Consider the following 16,389-nt stretch of genomic DNA (forward strand, 5'->3'; position numbering starts at 1 on the left):
AGCGAGTGTCACACACAGACAGAGTGTCACACACAGACAGTGTCACAAGCACACACACACACAGTTGTAGTGTAATTTTGCGTAGCAACAGTTGAATCTGTCAGTGTAGTTACCTGGCTGAGCCCCTGGGGGCGCTACAGGTGACTGTGGGGAGGAAGCTGGTCGGGGCATGGGGGCCTGGGAGAAGGGGTCTTCAGGAGGCCCACTGAATGCTGAGGCGATCTGGGTACACAACGAGCTGATGCTGTCCCCCTCTCCCTCCATCTCCGGGACTGGAACACAAGAAAATAACATTTCAAAGTTACCTGACCGTGTTTTACCTGACCGTGTTACACCTGACCGTATTTTACCTGACCATGTTTTACCTGACCGTGTTTTACCTGACCGTGTTACACCTGACCGTATTTTACCTGACCATGTTTTACCTGACCATGTTTTACCTGACCGTGTTTTACCTGACCGTGTTTTACCTGACCATATTTTACTTGACCATATTTTACCTGACCATATTTTACCTGACCGTGTTTTACCTGACCATATTCTACCTGACTATATTTTACCTGACTGTATTTTAAACATACTAGGGTTGTTGGCATTTCATCCAGACTGTATTTAAATGTTTAGCTGGTTAATTAGTCACGTCAAACATAACAATAATGTGGTAGGTGTTTCTATTTGGGGCGGCAGGGTAGCCTAGTGGTTAGAGCGTTGGACTAGTAACCGGAAGGTTGCAAGTTCAAACCCCCGAGCTGACAAGGTACAAATCTGTCGTTCTGCCCCTGAACAGGCAGTTAACCCACTGTTCCTAGGCTGTCATTGAAAATAAGAATTTGTTCTTAACTGACTTGCCTAGTTAAAAAAATTAAAAAAATTGTCCCATTTCACACAATGTTTGAATTAGAAATGGTGTTTTGTTGCACACCCCAAATGCCTGAGACACCTATCAGTCATTATCAAGGGTCATGGCCTTCACTGGAGCCATTAAAAAGTTAAGTTCCTTGCCCACTCCAGCCCCGTTGGCTCCGGGATTCAAACCAGCAACCTTTTGGTTAATGGCCAAGTGCTCTAACGTCTGGATCACACCGCCGCCATTGCGTTTTGGTACACCAGGCAAACATTAATTTCCATTTACCTTGCTTTGCATTGCGTTGCAGTGGCTTCTGTGTGGTTGTATGTGTAGACTTGACAGAAATAGTAGCAGAAGGGGAACGTTTAAGCGTTGGACACATACCCACTAAAAATGTGGGATGACGTCATGAACAAGATGGCGCCGAAGAACATGGCTGACGGTTTACAATCTACCAAACAACCATTTTCCCTTCATTTTGTGTAACTTATCTTTTAACTTATTGTGTACATAATGTTGCTGCTACCTTCTCTTATGAACGAAATTAACTTCTGGACATGAGAACAGCGATTGGAAGAAAAGTTTTTCCTTTAACAAGTTTGACTGGAACAGGCCCTGATCCTTTTGCGTGAAGAAAAGAAGCAGGAAATAAGGGGACGCAGATCGGGTAGCCTTCTGAGAATCCGTAGGCGAGCGAGTAAACTCCCATTGCCATCCGTTCTTCTTGCTAACGCGCAAACATTGGAAAATACAAATTGATGACCGACGATTATCCTACCAACGAGACATCAAAAACTGTAACATCTTATGTTTCACCGAGATGTGGTTGAACGACGATACGGACAATATAGAGCTAGCAAGATTTTCCATACACCGGCAGAACAGAGACGCTACCTCTGGTAAGACGAGGGGTGGGGGTGTGTGTCTATTTGTCAATAACAGCTGGTGTGCGATGTCTAATATTAAAGACGTCTCGAGGTATTGCTCACCTGAGGTAGAGTACCTTATGATAAGCTGTAGACCACACTATCTACCAAGAGAGCTCTCATCTGTATTATGCGTAGCCATCTATTTACCACCACAGACCGATGCTGGCACTAAGACCGCTCTCAAGCAGCTCTATTAGGCCATAAGCAAAGAAGAAAACGCTCACCCAGAAGCAACGCTCCTAGCAGCCGGGGACTTTAATGCAGGGAAACTTAAATTAGTTTTACCACATTTTTACCAGCATGTCACATGCGCAACCAGAGGAAAAAAATAAATCAATCCTAGACCACCTTTACTCCACATACAGAGACGCGTACAAAGCTCTCCATTTGGCAAATCTGACCATAATTATATCCTCCTGATTCCTGCTTACGAGCAAAAACTAAAGCAGGAAGTACCAGTGACTCGCTCAATACGGAAGTGGTCAGATGACTCAGATGCTACGCTACAAGACTGTGTTTTACTAGCACAGACTGGAATATGTTCCCGGGATTCATCCAATGACATTGAAGAGTATACCACCTCAGTCATCGGCTGCAACAGTAAATGCATCAACGACGACGTCCCCACAGTGACTGTACGTACATATCCCAACCAGAAGCAATGGATTACAGGCAACGTCCGCATCGAGCTAAAGGCTAGAGCTGTCGTGATAATGCTCTCGGTAGCCGATATGAACAAAACCTTTAAAAAGATCAACCTTCACAAAGCTGCAGGGCCAGACAGATTACTAGGACGTGTACTCAAAGCATGCATGGACCAAATTTCAAGATTCTTCACTGACATTTTCAACCTCTACCTGTCAGAGTCTGTAACACCTACACGTTTCAAGCAGACCACCATAGCCCCAGTGCCCAAGGAAGCGAAGGAAACCTTAAATGATTACCGCCCCGTGGCATTCACGTTGGTAGCCATGAAGTGCTTTGAAAGGCTGGTCATGGCTCACATCAACAGCATCCTCCCAGACACCCTAAACAAACATTGGGGCCCCTCAGGGGTGTGCACTTAGTCCTCTGCTGTACTCCCTGTTCAACCATGACTGTGTGGCCAAACAAGACTCCAACACCATCATTAAGTTTGCGGACGACAACAGTGCTAGGACTAATCACCGACAACGATGAGACGGCCTATAGGGAGGAGGTCAGAGAACTGGCAGTTTGGTGCCAGGACAAGAACCTTTCCCTCAATGTCAGCAAGACAAAGGAACTGATCGTGGACTACAGGAAAAGGAGGACCGAGCACGACCCCATTCTCATCGATGGGCTGAAGTGGAGCGGGTCGAGAGTTAAGTTCCTTAGTGTCCACATCACCAACAAACCGTCATGGTCCAAACACACCAAGACGTCGTGAAGAGGGCACGACAAAACCTTTTCCCCCTCAGGAGACTGGAAAGATTTGGCATGGGTCCCCAGATCCTCAAAAGGTTCTACAGCTGCACCATCGAGAGCATCCTGACCGGTTGCATCACTGCCTGGTATGGCAACCGCTCGGCATCTGATCGCAAGGCCCTACAGAGGGTAGTGCGAACGGCCCAGTACATCACTGGGGCCAAGCTTCCTTTCATCCAGGACCTCTATAATAGGCGGTATCAGAGGAAAGACCATAAAATTGTCAGAGACTCACCTATAGACGGTTTTCTCTACTACCGCACGGCAAGCGGTACCGGAGCACCAAGTCTCGGACCAAAAGGCTCCTCAACAGCTTCTACCCCCAAGCCATAAGACTGCTGAACAATTAATCAAATGGCCCCCGGACAATTTACATTGACAACCCCCTCCCTTTTTGTACACTGCTGCTACTCGCTGTTTATTATCTATGCATAGTCACTTCACCCCCACCTACATGTACAGATTACCTCAACTGACTCCCGCACATTGACTCGGTACGGGTACCTCCTGTACCCGTACAGGGTAGCCTAGTGGTTCGAGCATTGGACTAGTAACCGAAAGGTTGCAAGTTCAAACCCCCGAGCTGACAAGGTACAAAATCTGTCGTTCTGCCCCTGAACAAGCAGTTAACCCACTGTTCCTAGGCCCTCATTGAAAATAAGAATTTGTTCTTAACTGACTTGCCTGGTTAAATAAAGGTAAAATAAAAAAATATAGCCTCGTTATTGTTAGTGTTACTTTTTATTATTATTTTTATTATAACCATGTGTATGTGACAAATAAAATGTTATTTTTTTATTTTAGTCTACTTGGTAAATGTTTTCTTAACTCTTGTTGAACTGTTGGTGAAGGACTTGTTAGTAAGCGTTTCACTGTAAGGTTGTTGTATTTGGTGCATGTGACTAATAAAGTTTGATTTGATTTCACTACAGAATTTCATTACGCAGCATTAATGGATGATGACACTGTCTGATGGGAGGCGGTTTACCTGGAGGCTACCTGCTACATGGAACAATGCCTATATAAAAGGGGCAGTACCTGTGTTCTTCATGGGGAAGTCAGACTTCCTCTGCATGGTAGAGGGAAGATCGTTCATCCTGAGGGACAGCTGCCGTTTGAAGGGAGAGGAGTTGTTGTTGAGGGCAGGGAACCCTCTGAAGGAACCCTGTCTGGCCAGGGCCTCCACTGGGGCGTGTCTGCGGGGGATAACCTGGAGGCCCAGGGTGCTCTCCATGCCCAGGGGAGGGGAGGAGGAGGGGGACCCTGGTAGAGGGGCCACAGCCTGGTTCACTATACCCACACTGGGACCCGAGGAGAGAGGCATTGCGGACTTGACATCACTCTCCGCTGTGGGAAGAGGAAGAATGTAAAGGTGACAAAATTAGATCCATCATGTCGACCAGGGGTCGGCAACAGGCCCCAAAAGTTCATTTCAGTTTTTGGTCAAAAAAAGACAGTAAAAATACCCATGTATTCAGCTAAAAATGAGGGAAAAATAGAAAATATATGTAGTCCCACGAATAAAAAAAAGAGACATGATCACATCTGAATGTAGTCAAGGTGTACATTTTTTTTCAATGTTCAAATAAAATCTATTTTTTGGCTTAGTCATTGTTATTTGAAGTGTACAAATGAATAGAATTATGTTCCAGCTCCCTGACCATCTGCTCCAACAGTTAAATCTAGTTGCCTGCCCCTGATGTAGACGCTGGGCAACGATAAGTACACACACACACACACACACACCTTTCTTGTCCTGCAACTGCCTCATGACCTCTTCTCGCCCGCGGCTTCCGCCGTGGTAACTCTGAACGAGCCCTCCCTGGTGAAGGTGGTTCTGTTGGAGTCGAAGGTTGCTGTGACACCACACTCCTTTCTCTCTTCTGTTTCCTCTCCAGACAGGCAGCTTAAGGCACAGCCCACCGAGTGGCTCAGACGCTCTCCCTTTACACCACGTTAACACCACGTTAGGTTAAGGGTTATGGGCTGGTTTAGGGGTGAGGGTCTGGTTTAGGGGTTAGGGTAACAGGTTAGGGTCTGGTTTAGGGGTGAGGGTCTGGTTTAGGGGTGAGGGTCTGGTTTAGGGGTTAGGGTAACAGGTTAGGGTCTGGTTTAGGGGTGAGGGTAACAGGTTAGGGTCTGGTTTAGGGGTTTAGGGTCTGGTTTAGGGGTTAGGGTAACAGGTTAGGGACTGGTTTAGGGTAACAGGTTAGGGTCTGGTTTAGGGTAACAGGTTAGGGTCTTGTTTAGGGGTTAGGGTAACAGGTTAGGGTCTGATTTAGGGGTTAGGGTAACAGGTTAGGGTCTGGTTTAGGGGTTAGGGTAACAGGTTAAGGTCTAGTTTAGGTTAGGGTAACAGGTTAGGGTCTGGTTTAGGGTTAGGGTAACAGGTTAAGGTCTAGTTTAGGGGTTAGGGTAACAGGTTAGGCCTGGTTTAGGTAACAGGTTAGGGTCTAGTTTAGGGTTAGGTAACAGGTTAGGCCTGGTTTAGGGGTTAGGTAACAGGTTAGGGTCTAGTTTAGGGGTTAGGGTAACAGGTTAGGGTCTGGTTTAGGGGTTAGGGTAACAGGTTAGGGTCTGGTTTAGGGTAACAGGTTAGGGTCTGGTTTAGGGGTTAGGGTAACAGGTTAGGGCCTGGTTTAGGGGTTAGGGTAACAGGTTAGGGTAACAGGTTAGGGCCTGGTTTAGGGGTTAGGGTAACAGGTTAGGGCCTGGTTTAGGGGTTAGGGTAACAGGTTAGGGTTTGGTTTAGGGTAACAGGTTAGGGCCTGGTTTAGGGGTTAGGGTAACAGGTTAGGGTCTGATTTAGGGGGTTAGGGTAACAGGTTAGGGCCTGCTTTAGGGGTTAGTGTAACAGGTTAGGGTCTGGTTTAGGGTTAGGTAACAGGTTAGGGTCTGGTTTAGGGGTTAGGGTAACAGGTTAGGGCCTGGTTTAGGGTTAGGGTAACAGGTTAGGGCCTGGTTTAGGTTAGGGTAACAGGTTAGGGTCTGGTTTAGGGGTTAGGGTAACAGGTTAGGGTCTGATTTAGGGGTTAGGGTAACAGGTTAGGGTCTGGTTTAGGGGTGAGGGTAACAGGTTAGGGTCTGGTTTAGGGGTTAGGGTAACAGGTTAGGGCCTGGTTTAGGCGTTAGGGTAACAGGTTAGGGCCTGGTTTAGGGGTTAGGGTAACAGGTTAGTGTCTGGTTTAGGGTAACAGGTTAGGGTCTGGTTTAGGGGTTAGGGTAACAGGTTAGGGCCTGGTTTAGGGGTTAGGGTAACAGGTTAGGGTCTGGTTTAGGGGTTAGGGTAACAGGTTAGGGTCTTACCGAGTCCTTGATAGCCATGAAGCAGTGGCAGATCCAGCGTCTCGTTGTTCCATCTCTACAGATGTAGGAGAACGCTCTCTCAAAGTTCCTGTCCGGAGCGCAGAACGATACCTTCTCTATTGTCTGGTCTAGGATCAGGTCCTACAGAGACATTATCATTACATCATTATCATTCTATCATCACATTATCATTACATCGTTATCGCATTATCATTACAACATCATCACATTATCATTACAGCAGTGCCACATTATCATTACAACATCACCACATTATCATTACACCATCACCACATTATCATTACACCATCACCACATTATCATTACAACATCACCACATTATCGTTACAACATCACCACACCATCACATTATCATTACGACATCACAACACCATCACATTATCATTACAACATCACCACATTATCATTACATCGTTATCATTACATCATTATCACATTATCATTACAACATCACCACATTATCATTACATCATTATCATTACATCATTATCACATTATCATTACAACATCACCACACCATCACATTATCATTACAACATCACCACATTATCATTACACCATTATCATTACAACATCACCACACCATCACATTATCATTACAACATCACCACACCATCACATTATCATTACAACATCACCACATTATCATTACATCATTATCATTACAACATCACCACACCATCACATTATCATTACAACATCACATTACATCATCATCACATCACAACATTATCATTAAACGGACTATTTCAGCATTACCTAAGGGGTGTATTCATTAGTTAGAAACTGGTTATTCGAAACGAAAAAAATGTTTTGCTACGAAAACTAGACATTTCATTGGACAAATTCAGATAGGTCCTTCCCTGTTCCGTTGTGTCTGGTTCCTAGTGAAGAAACGTCCGGTTTGACAGAGAGGACACATTATCCTGACGAACACAATACCCCGACTGTCATTACAACATGATCAAACACATTCTGTCCAGATGTACTTTCAATGTAAAGGAACGTAGATAGGACATGTGAGTGATGTCACAAGTATCAGCAGGGTGTATGGCTACAAGTATCAGCAGGGTGTATGGCTACAAGTATCAGCAGGGTGTATGGCTACAAGTATCATCAGGGTGTATGGCTACAAGTATCAGCAGGATGTATGGACACAAGTATCAGCAGGGTGTATGGCTACAAGTATCAGCAGGGTGTATGGCTACAAGTATCAGCAGGGTGTATGGCTACAAGTATCAGCAGGGTGTATGGCTACAAGTATCATCAGGGTGTATGGCTACAAGTATCATCAGGATGTATGGACACAAGTATCAGCAGGGTGTATGGCTACAAGTATCAGCAGGGTGTATGGCTACAAGTATCAGCAGGGTGTATGTCTACAAGTATCAGCAGGGTGTATGTCTACAAGTATCAGCAGGGTGTATGGCTACAAGTATCAGCAGGGTGTATGTCTACAAGTATCAGCAGGGTGTATGGCTACAAGTATCAGCAGGGTGTATGGCTACAAGTATCAGCAGGGTGTATGGCTACAAGTATCAGCAGGGTGTATGGCTACAAGTATCAGCAGGGTGTATGGCTACAAGTATCATAAGGATGTATGGCTACAAGTATCAGCAGGGTGTATGGCTACAAGTATCAGCAGGGTGTATGGCTACAAGTATCAGCAGGGTGTATGGCTACAAGTATCAGCAGGGTGTATGGCTACAAGTATCATAAGGATGTATGGCTACAAGTATCAGCAGGGTGTATGGCTACAAGTATCAGCAGGGTGTATGGCTACAAGTATCAGCAGGGTGTATGGCTACAAGTATCATAAGGATGTACGGAGTGTTAGTTTCTTCATAATGCTTCTGGCTTGACACAATAAGTCTCCATGTAATACTGGCTTCATCCAGCAGGTGGCAGCAGATCCCACAGTTGAATAGGGACATGCCGTGCTCATGGTCCATCAAGGACTTTTCTAGAGTAGCTGTACTGGAGTATATAACCAGCTACAAAAAAAGAGATACTGTTGGGTCGACAAACGTTCAGTAGACCAAAACATTACTAGTTCATTATTTTTTTTATTTTTTTTTAAGTGAAACTTTTGCAAGTCAATGGGGTGTAAGAGTTTCCTCTTTTGAAAAAGCCAAACTTCCACAAAGCATTTCCTCTGGCTGAGGTTTCAACACGTTGTGGCGGTCACAAAATTTCGTCAGCAGGTGATTGTCAAGACAATAACTGGTCGGTCTCACGTTAATGCACCTTTAACATAAACATATTTAGAATCTCCTGGCTTCCTACAAACCATTGATGCAGACCTTTGGAACATCTACATTTTTAACAAGTCTTAATAAATCCATGTAATATATCCTACACCTTCACAATAAATCCATTATTTATTTTAGACAGGTCTAAAGAAACATGATATGAAGAAAATGTAGTCAGAAGGACAGAATAGCATCCTCTGAGTTGTCCTTATGTTAGGGTCCTGAACTGGCTGTGACACATGGCTGTGGGCTACACGAGTTCATTTAACAGACAAGATCTGCTTAGAATTCCATGGCATTAGTTTATATTATAGTACGATTTGAGGGAGTGTGCACATGGGGCTATTCTGTGCTGAGTGGCTAAGAACTCCTAGATGCTTCATTTAGAGTTATTAATAGAACTTCACTTGTTCTATAAACGTTGGGCTTTTTACATGGATTTTTACATACATTCTACGGCTCCATGATGATGACTAATGGTGATTTGAAAAATGCGTTTCGCTCTGCATTTTTTTTTGCGCAGGCTTCACTTCATCAGTCTCTCACTCATAATTTGACAAGCACTTGATAATGCCGCAAATTTCCCGGCGGCATCCCCTTTGTGTGGCCGTAATGCACCCTAAAAGAAATCCATGCCTTTTCCGGTCTGCTGTTCCCACATGCCTCAAGAGGGCCACCATTGTTCCTGTTCCCAAGAAAGCTAAGGTAACTGAGCTAAACGACTACCGCCCCGTAGCACTCACTTCCGTCATCATGAAGTGCTTTGAGAGACTAGTCAAGGACCATATCACCTCCACCATACCTGACACCCTAGACCCACTCCAATTTGCTTACCGCCCAAATAGGTCCACAGACGATGCAATCTCAACCACACTGCACACTGCCCTAACCCATCTGGACAAGAGGAATACCTATGTGAGAATGCTGTTCATCGACTACAGCTCGGCATTCAACACCATAGTACCCTCCAAGCTCGTCATCAAGCTCGAGACCCTGGGTCTCGACCCCGCCCTGTGCAACTGGGTACTGGACCTCTTGACGGGCCGCCCCCAGGTGGTGAGGGTAGGCAACAACATCTCCACCCTGCTGATCCTCAACACTGGCGCCCCACAAGGGTGCGTTCTAAGCCCTCTCCTGTACTCCCTGTTCACCCACGACTGCGTAGCCACGCACGCCTCCAACTCAATCATCAAGTTTGCGGACGACACAACAGTGGTAGGCTTGATTACCAACAACGACGAGACGGCCTACAGGGAGGAGGTGAGGGCCCTCGGAGTGTGGTGTCAGGAAAAGAACCTCACACTCAACGTCAACAAAACTAAGGAGATGATTGTGGACTTCAGGAAACAGCAGAGGGAACACCCCCCTATCCACATCGATGGAACAGTAGTGGAGAGAGTAGCAAGTTTTAAGTTCCTCGGCATACACATCACAGACAAACTGAATTGGTCCACCCACACAGACAGCATCGTGAAGAAGGCGTAGCAGCACCTCTTCAACCTCAAGAGGCTGAAGAAATTCGGCTTGTCACCAAAAGCACTCACAAACTTCTACAGATGCACAATCGAGAGCATCCTGGTGGGCTGTATCACCGCCTGGTACGGCAACTGCTCCGCCCTCAACCGTAAGGCTCTCCAGAGGGTAGTGAGGTCTGCACAACACATCACCGGGGGCAAACTACCTGCCCTCCAGGACACCTACACCACCCGATGTTACAGGAAGGCCATAAAGATCATCAACGACAACAACCACCCGAGCCACTGCCTGTTCACCCCGCTATCATCCAGAAGGCGAGGTCAGTACAGGGGCATCAAAGCTGGGACCGAGAGACTGAAAAACAGCTTCCATCTCAAGGCATTCAGACTGTTAAACAGCCACCACTAACATTGAGTGGCTGCTGCCAACACACTGACTCAACTCCAGCCACTTTAATAATGGGAATTGATGGGAAATTATGTAAAATATATCACTAGCCACTTTAAACAATGCTACCTAATATAATGTTTACATACCCTACATTATTCATCTCATATGTATACGTATATACTGTACTCTATCATCTACTGCATCCTTAAGTAATACATGTATCACTAGCCACTTTAACTATGCCACTTTGTTTCCATACTCATCTCATATGTATATAATGTACTCGATACCATCTACTGTATCTTGCCTATGGTGCTCTGCACCATCACTCATTCATATATCTTTATGTACATATTCTTTATCCCCTTACACTTGTGTATAAGACAGTAGTTTTGGAATCGTTAGTTAGATTACTTGTTGGTTATTACTGCATTGTCGGAACTAGAAGCACAAGCATTTTGCTCCACTCGCATTAACATCTGCTAACCATGTGTATGTGACAAATAACATTTGATTTGACTGTGCCCATCCTCATCCAATTCCGAGGTGCATATTGAAGATATCGGAAGAACTGTCCACATTTACTTTTCTTCAGCCAACAAGATGAGTAGGTCTAACGAACAGCAAAAGCACTAGCCCATGTCAATCTACTATCCCCCATAGTACAAAAGTTGAGCCATTCTATTCTGTGCGAGAAATAAATATTAGTGGGATGCGATAGATCTCAAATTAATACAACCACTAGCTGACGCAACAGATCAGAACGTTTAGGTTAAAATGCTGATAAACTATTTGGCTGTTTTCTTCACATTATGAACACAGCAATGCGCACAAGGCAGTATAAGGTATAAGCGCAAATGTTCCAATAGCAGGAAAACACCATTCTCAAAAGTGACCACAAATGCAAATGCATTTAATGCATTTAATTAATTATTATTATTAATATTATTAATTATTATAAAGGTGCATTTTTATGGTGAACATTATCTTCCCCAAAAGTGAAGGGAAAGTATTTAGACCTCTTGACTTCTTCCACATTTTGATAAGTTACAGCCTTATTCTAAAATTACATTTTAAAAATCCTCAATCTACACACAATAACCCATAATAAAAGGTTTATAGATTTTATTTTACAAATGTATTAAAAATAAAAAACAGAATTATCAAGACCCTTTGCTTTGAGGCTCTAAATTGAGCTCAGGTGCATCCTGTTTTCATTGATCATCCTTGAGATGTTTCTACAACTTGGCTGGAGTCCAGCTGTGGTACATTCAATTGATTGGACATGATTTGGAAAGGCATGCCAGAGCAAAAACCAAGTCCATGAGGTCGAAGGAATTGTTCGTAGAGCTCTGAGACAGGATTGTGTCGAGTCACAAATCTGGGGAAGGGTACCAAAAAAATGTCTGCAACATTGAAGGTCCAAGAACACAGTGGCCTCCATCATTCTTAAATTGATGAAGTTTGGAACCACCAAGACTCTTCCTGGAGTTGGCTGCCCGGCCAAACAGAGTAATCGGGAGAGAAGGGCCTTGGTCAGGGAGGTGACCAAGAACCCCCATGGTCAGTCTGACAGAGCTCTGGATTTCCTCTGTGGAGATGGGAGAACCTTCCAGAAGGACAACCATCTCTGCAGAACTCCACCAATCCGGCATTTATGGTAGAGTGGCCAGACGGAAGCCACTCCTCAGTAAAAGGCACATGACAGCCCACTTGGAGTTTGCCAAAAGGCACCTAAAGGACTCTCAAACCATGAAACAAGATTCTCTGGTCTGATGAAACCAATATTAAACTCTTTGGCCTGAATGCCAATGTCACGTCTGGAGGAAACCTGGTATCATCCCTACGGTGAAGCATGGTGGTGGCAGCATCATGCTGTGGGGATGTTTTTCAGAGGAAGGGACAGGGAGACTAGTCAGGATTGAGGGATAGATGAACAGAACAAAGTACAGAGACATCCTTGATGAAAACCTGCTCCAGAGCTCTCAGGACCTCAGACTGGGGTGAAGGTTCACCTTCCAACAGGACAACGACCCTTAAGCACACAGCCAAGACAACGCAGGAGTGGCTTCAGGACAAGTCTCTGAATGTCCTTGAGTGGCCCAGCCAGAGCCTGGACTTGAACCTGATCAAACATCTCTGGAGAAACCTGAAAATAGCTGTGCAGCAACGCTCCCCATCCAACCTGACAGAGCTTGAGAGGATCTGCAGAGAAGAATGGGAGAAACTCCCCAAATACAGGTGTTCCAAGCTTGTAGCATCATACCCAAGAAGACTTGAGGCGGTAATCGCTGCCAAAAGGTGCTTCAACAAAGTACTGAGTAAAGGGTCTGAATACTTATGTAAATCAGTTTTCATTATTATAAATTCACAAACAAAATAGTTTTTGCTTTGTCATTATGGGGTATTGTGTGTAGATTGATGAAGAAAAAATACAATTAGTCAATTTTATAATAAGGCTGTAACAAAATTTGGAAAAAGTCCAGGGGTCAGAAAACGTTCCAGGCCAGTTAGGCTCTACACCCGTTGTGAAGCAGATGAATGTGCCTAATTTTAACACGTTATTTGGCCACTTCAGTTGTGTTACAAACCTCATCAAAACATATAGGCCAGGCTCCATGAGATGTGCGACTATGATTAGAAAAAGTTGCAAAAAAAAAAGAAGGAAAAAGTGATACATTGCTTCTTTCTCTGGGCTAATATTGTCACCCATCAGACTATTCTTGACTTAATATTGTATTTACATAAATTATTTAGTGTATGTGTGAAATTTGTTTGGATTTAGAATGGACCATTATCATGCACCTGTCTCGAAACGGCACACTTTTCCCGCGGTTCATTTTCATGGCAGCCAGGTAGGCTATACTCCTGTTGTAAAGAGAAGCAATGTGAGAAATAAATAAAGTAGGCCTATAGAAAGCTGATGGGATCCTCCTCTTTTTATTAGAGGCCATCACTCTGTTTTCTCTCGCAATTGCATAGCCTACAGAACTGTTGCGCAACATGAGCTCTCAAGAAGTGCTTGATTAGATTTTCAAACAAACACTATGTCTGTGCCACGCGGGTGTGTGATCTCGCTGTTCAGACAGCATAGCAGGAGATCTCTTACCTTAGTTTTGTCATCTACTACACGGAGACCGTCTGCTGAGACCCATAGCACCGCTCTCACTGCCTTCTTCCCTGCCTGCAGACAAAGAGACACACACACAGAGATGACAGAGACACAGAGAGATGACAGAGAGAGAAACAAAGCTGACAGAAACAGAAACAGAGATGAGAAAGAGACCGGCAGAGTTACAGAGATGAGAGAGACACACATATGTCACGCACACAAACACAAATCCCAACCTGGAAACAGAGGAAAAACAACTGAAAGTCAAACATTTTAAAGGAAGGTTAAGAGAGAGTCATGAGTAGGTGTTGTGTTGTGAGTACCCAGACTGGAATGAGGAAGAGAGAGGAAGTCATGAGTAGGTGTTGTGTTGTGAGTACCCAGACTGGAATGAGGAAGAGAGAGGAAGTCATGAGTAGGTGTTGTGTTGTGAGTACCCCGACTGGAATGAGGAAGAGAGAGGAAGTCATGAGAAGGTGTGGTGAGTACCCAGACTGGAATGAGGAAGAGAGAGGAAGTCATGAGAAGGTGTGGTGTTGTGAGTACCCAGACTGGAATGAGGAAGAGAGAGGAAGTCATGAGAAGGTGTGGTGTTGTGAGTACCCAGACTGGAATGAGGAAGAGAGAGGAAGTCATGAGAAGGTGTGGTGTTGTGAGTACCCAGACTGGAATGAGGAAGAGAGAGGAAGTCATGAGAAGGTGTGGTGTTGTGAGTACCCAGACTGGAATGAGGAAGAGAGAGGAAGTCATGAGTAGGTGTTGTGTTGTGAGTACCCAGACTGGAATGAGGAAGAGAGAGGAAGTCATGAGTAGGTGTTGTGTTGTGAGTACCCAGACTGGAATGAGGAAGAGAGAGGCAGTCATGAGTAGGTGTTGTGTTGTGAGTACCCAGACTAGAATGAGGAAGAGAGAGGAAGTCATGAGTAGGTTTTGTGAGTACCCAGACTGGAATGAGGAAGAAAGTTGACTACAACAAAGCAACTGAAACAGAGGCCAACCAGTTCCTTAAGTTAAATAACACACAGAGACAGAGACGGTACACACAGGACAGGCTAACTCATTCATGCAGGTCTCGTCTTGATCCTTCTCTGATTGAAGAAGAGCTGGTGAGACACACACACACACACACACACACGTCTCTAGGTAGTTTGTTGGTGAGGTCCCAGACAGTTCCTGGTGGCCCGGCCCAGTAGTAGTCAGCCATAATCAGAGAGTGAGGGGGTTATATTAAGGGCAAGGAAAGAGACAGGCACTAGGCCTTCACACACAAAAGCACAACTTACTTTAGTAAAGAAGCCTTTGAAGAATTTCCTGTCCTGTTGTGGGATTGGTACAGGAAAAGGTGGGTGGGGGGTGGGGGGGGACAAGGACGCACAATGTTACCGATGACCGATGGCTACATTTAGAATGTCCAGGTGAGGGTATAGGTGTGTATGTGTGTGTGTGTGTAAGACAGGTGTGTATGCCTTTGTTTATGGGGGGAAGGAGGGGTTGGAGGAGTGCAGCTTGATTAAGAATGAGTAAGTGAGTGAAGCGACAGATGGATGAATAGAGGGATCCAGTTTGAGGGGAGTAAGGTGATTAAAATTGTAAGGTGAATCATATTGTAAGGTGAATCATATTGGAAGGTGAATCATATTGGAAGGTGAATCATATTGGAAGGTGAATCATCTGGGATTCATATTGACGTTGAGGAGTTTACCACAGTCACTGGCTCATTAAAAAGTGCCTCGAGTCATCCCCACAAGTGACCGTACATATCCCAACCAGAAGCCATGGATTACAGGCAACATCTACACTGACCTAAAGGCTAGAGCTGCTGCTTTCAAGGAGCGGGACAATAAGTCTGACACAATCCCACTGCAACCTGATGCTCGTCAGATGTGGCAGTGCTTGAAAACTATCACGGATTACAAAGGTGGAACCCAGTCGCGAGCTGAACAGTGACGCGAGCCTACCAGACGAGCTAAACGCCTTCTATACTCGCTTCGAGGCAAGCAACACTGAACCATGCATGAGAGCACCAGCTGTTCCCGGACGACTGTGTGATCACGCTCTCCGTAGCCGATGTGGGTAAGACCTTTAACAGGTTAATATTCACAAGACAGATTACCAGGACCCACGCGTACTCAGAGCATGTGCTGACAGCTGGCAAGCGTCTTCACTGTCATGTTTCAACCTCTCCCTGTCCGAGTCTGTAATACCAACAAACAGACCACCATAGTCCCGTGCCCAAGAACACCAAGGTAACCTGTCTAAGTGACTATGGCCCCGTAGCACTCAACCTGTCGCCATGAAGTGCTGGTCATGGGATCATGTAAAAATAGATTAGATAGTATTGTATTAATCCACTGGAGGGGAAATGTGACTGCAACAATCAATACCAGTAAATAGACCATAAAAACACAACAACATGGACACAGTTTTTTTGTATATCCATTGATGATGTGTCTAAGTGTTTGTGTTGAAAAGCCTCATGGTAAGAAGGATCGGCGCAAATGTTCTGTTTTGGCCCTGAGTAAAATAAAATCTGTCATCGCACTGCGATGCTCCAGGCAGGTACTGTGGAGGGGCTGGCTAGTGGTGGTTATATCACTGTGGCTAGTGGTG

General features: G+C 45.0%; 2 protein-coding genes across 2 annotated transcripts in view; one reads left to right on the forward strand and one right to left on the reverse strand.

Moving 5' to 3' along the window:
• LOC135526865 (protein numb homolog) overlaps positions 1–3,555 on the forward strand; it is an 81,426-nt gene extending 77,871 nt beyond the window's left edge. The window contains exons 10-11 of the mRNA XM_064955534.1: positions 141–226; positions 3,247–3,555. Coding sequence (XP_064811606.1) covers positions 141–226; positions 3,247–3,555 — 395 coding nt within the window. The remainder of the gene's footprint in view (positions 1–140; positions 227–3,246) is intronic.
• A 685-nt stretch (positions 3,556–4,240) lies between these two features.
• LOC135526866 (protein numb homolog) overlaps positions 4,241–16,389 on the reverse strand; it is a 64,071-nt gene continuing 51,922 nt past the window's right edge. The window contains 7 exon segments of the mRNA XM_064955536.1: positions 4,241–4,569; positions 4,969–5,007; positions 5,010–5,166; positions 6,529–6,669; positions 13,777–13,851; positions 13,998–14,015; positions 15,063–15,095. Of these exon segments, the coding sequence (XP_064811608.1) occupies positions 4,241–4,569; positions 4,969–5,007; positions 5,010–5,166; positions 6,529–6,669; positions 13,777–13,851; positions 13,998–14,015; positions 15,063–15,095 (792 nt within the window).

This window comes from Oncorhynchus masou, chromosome 32 (genome assembly GCF_036934945.1).
Source record: "Oncorhynchus masou masou isolate Uvic2021 chromosome 32, UVic_Omas_1.1, whole genome shotgun sequence".
Classification (NCBI taxonomy): Eukaryota; Metazoa; Chordata; class Actinopteri; order Salmoniformes; family Salmonidae; genus Oncorhynchus; species Oncorhynchus masou.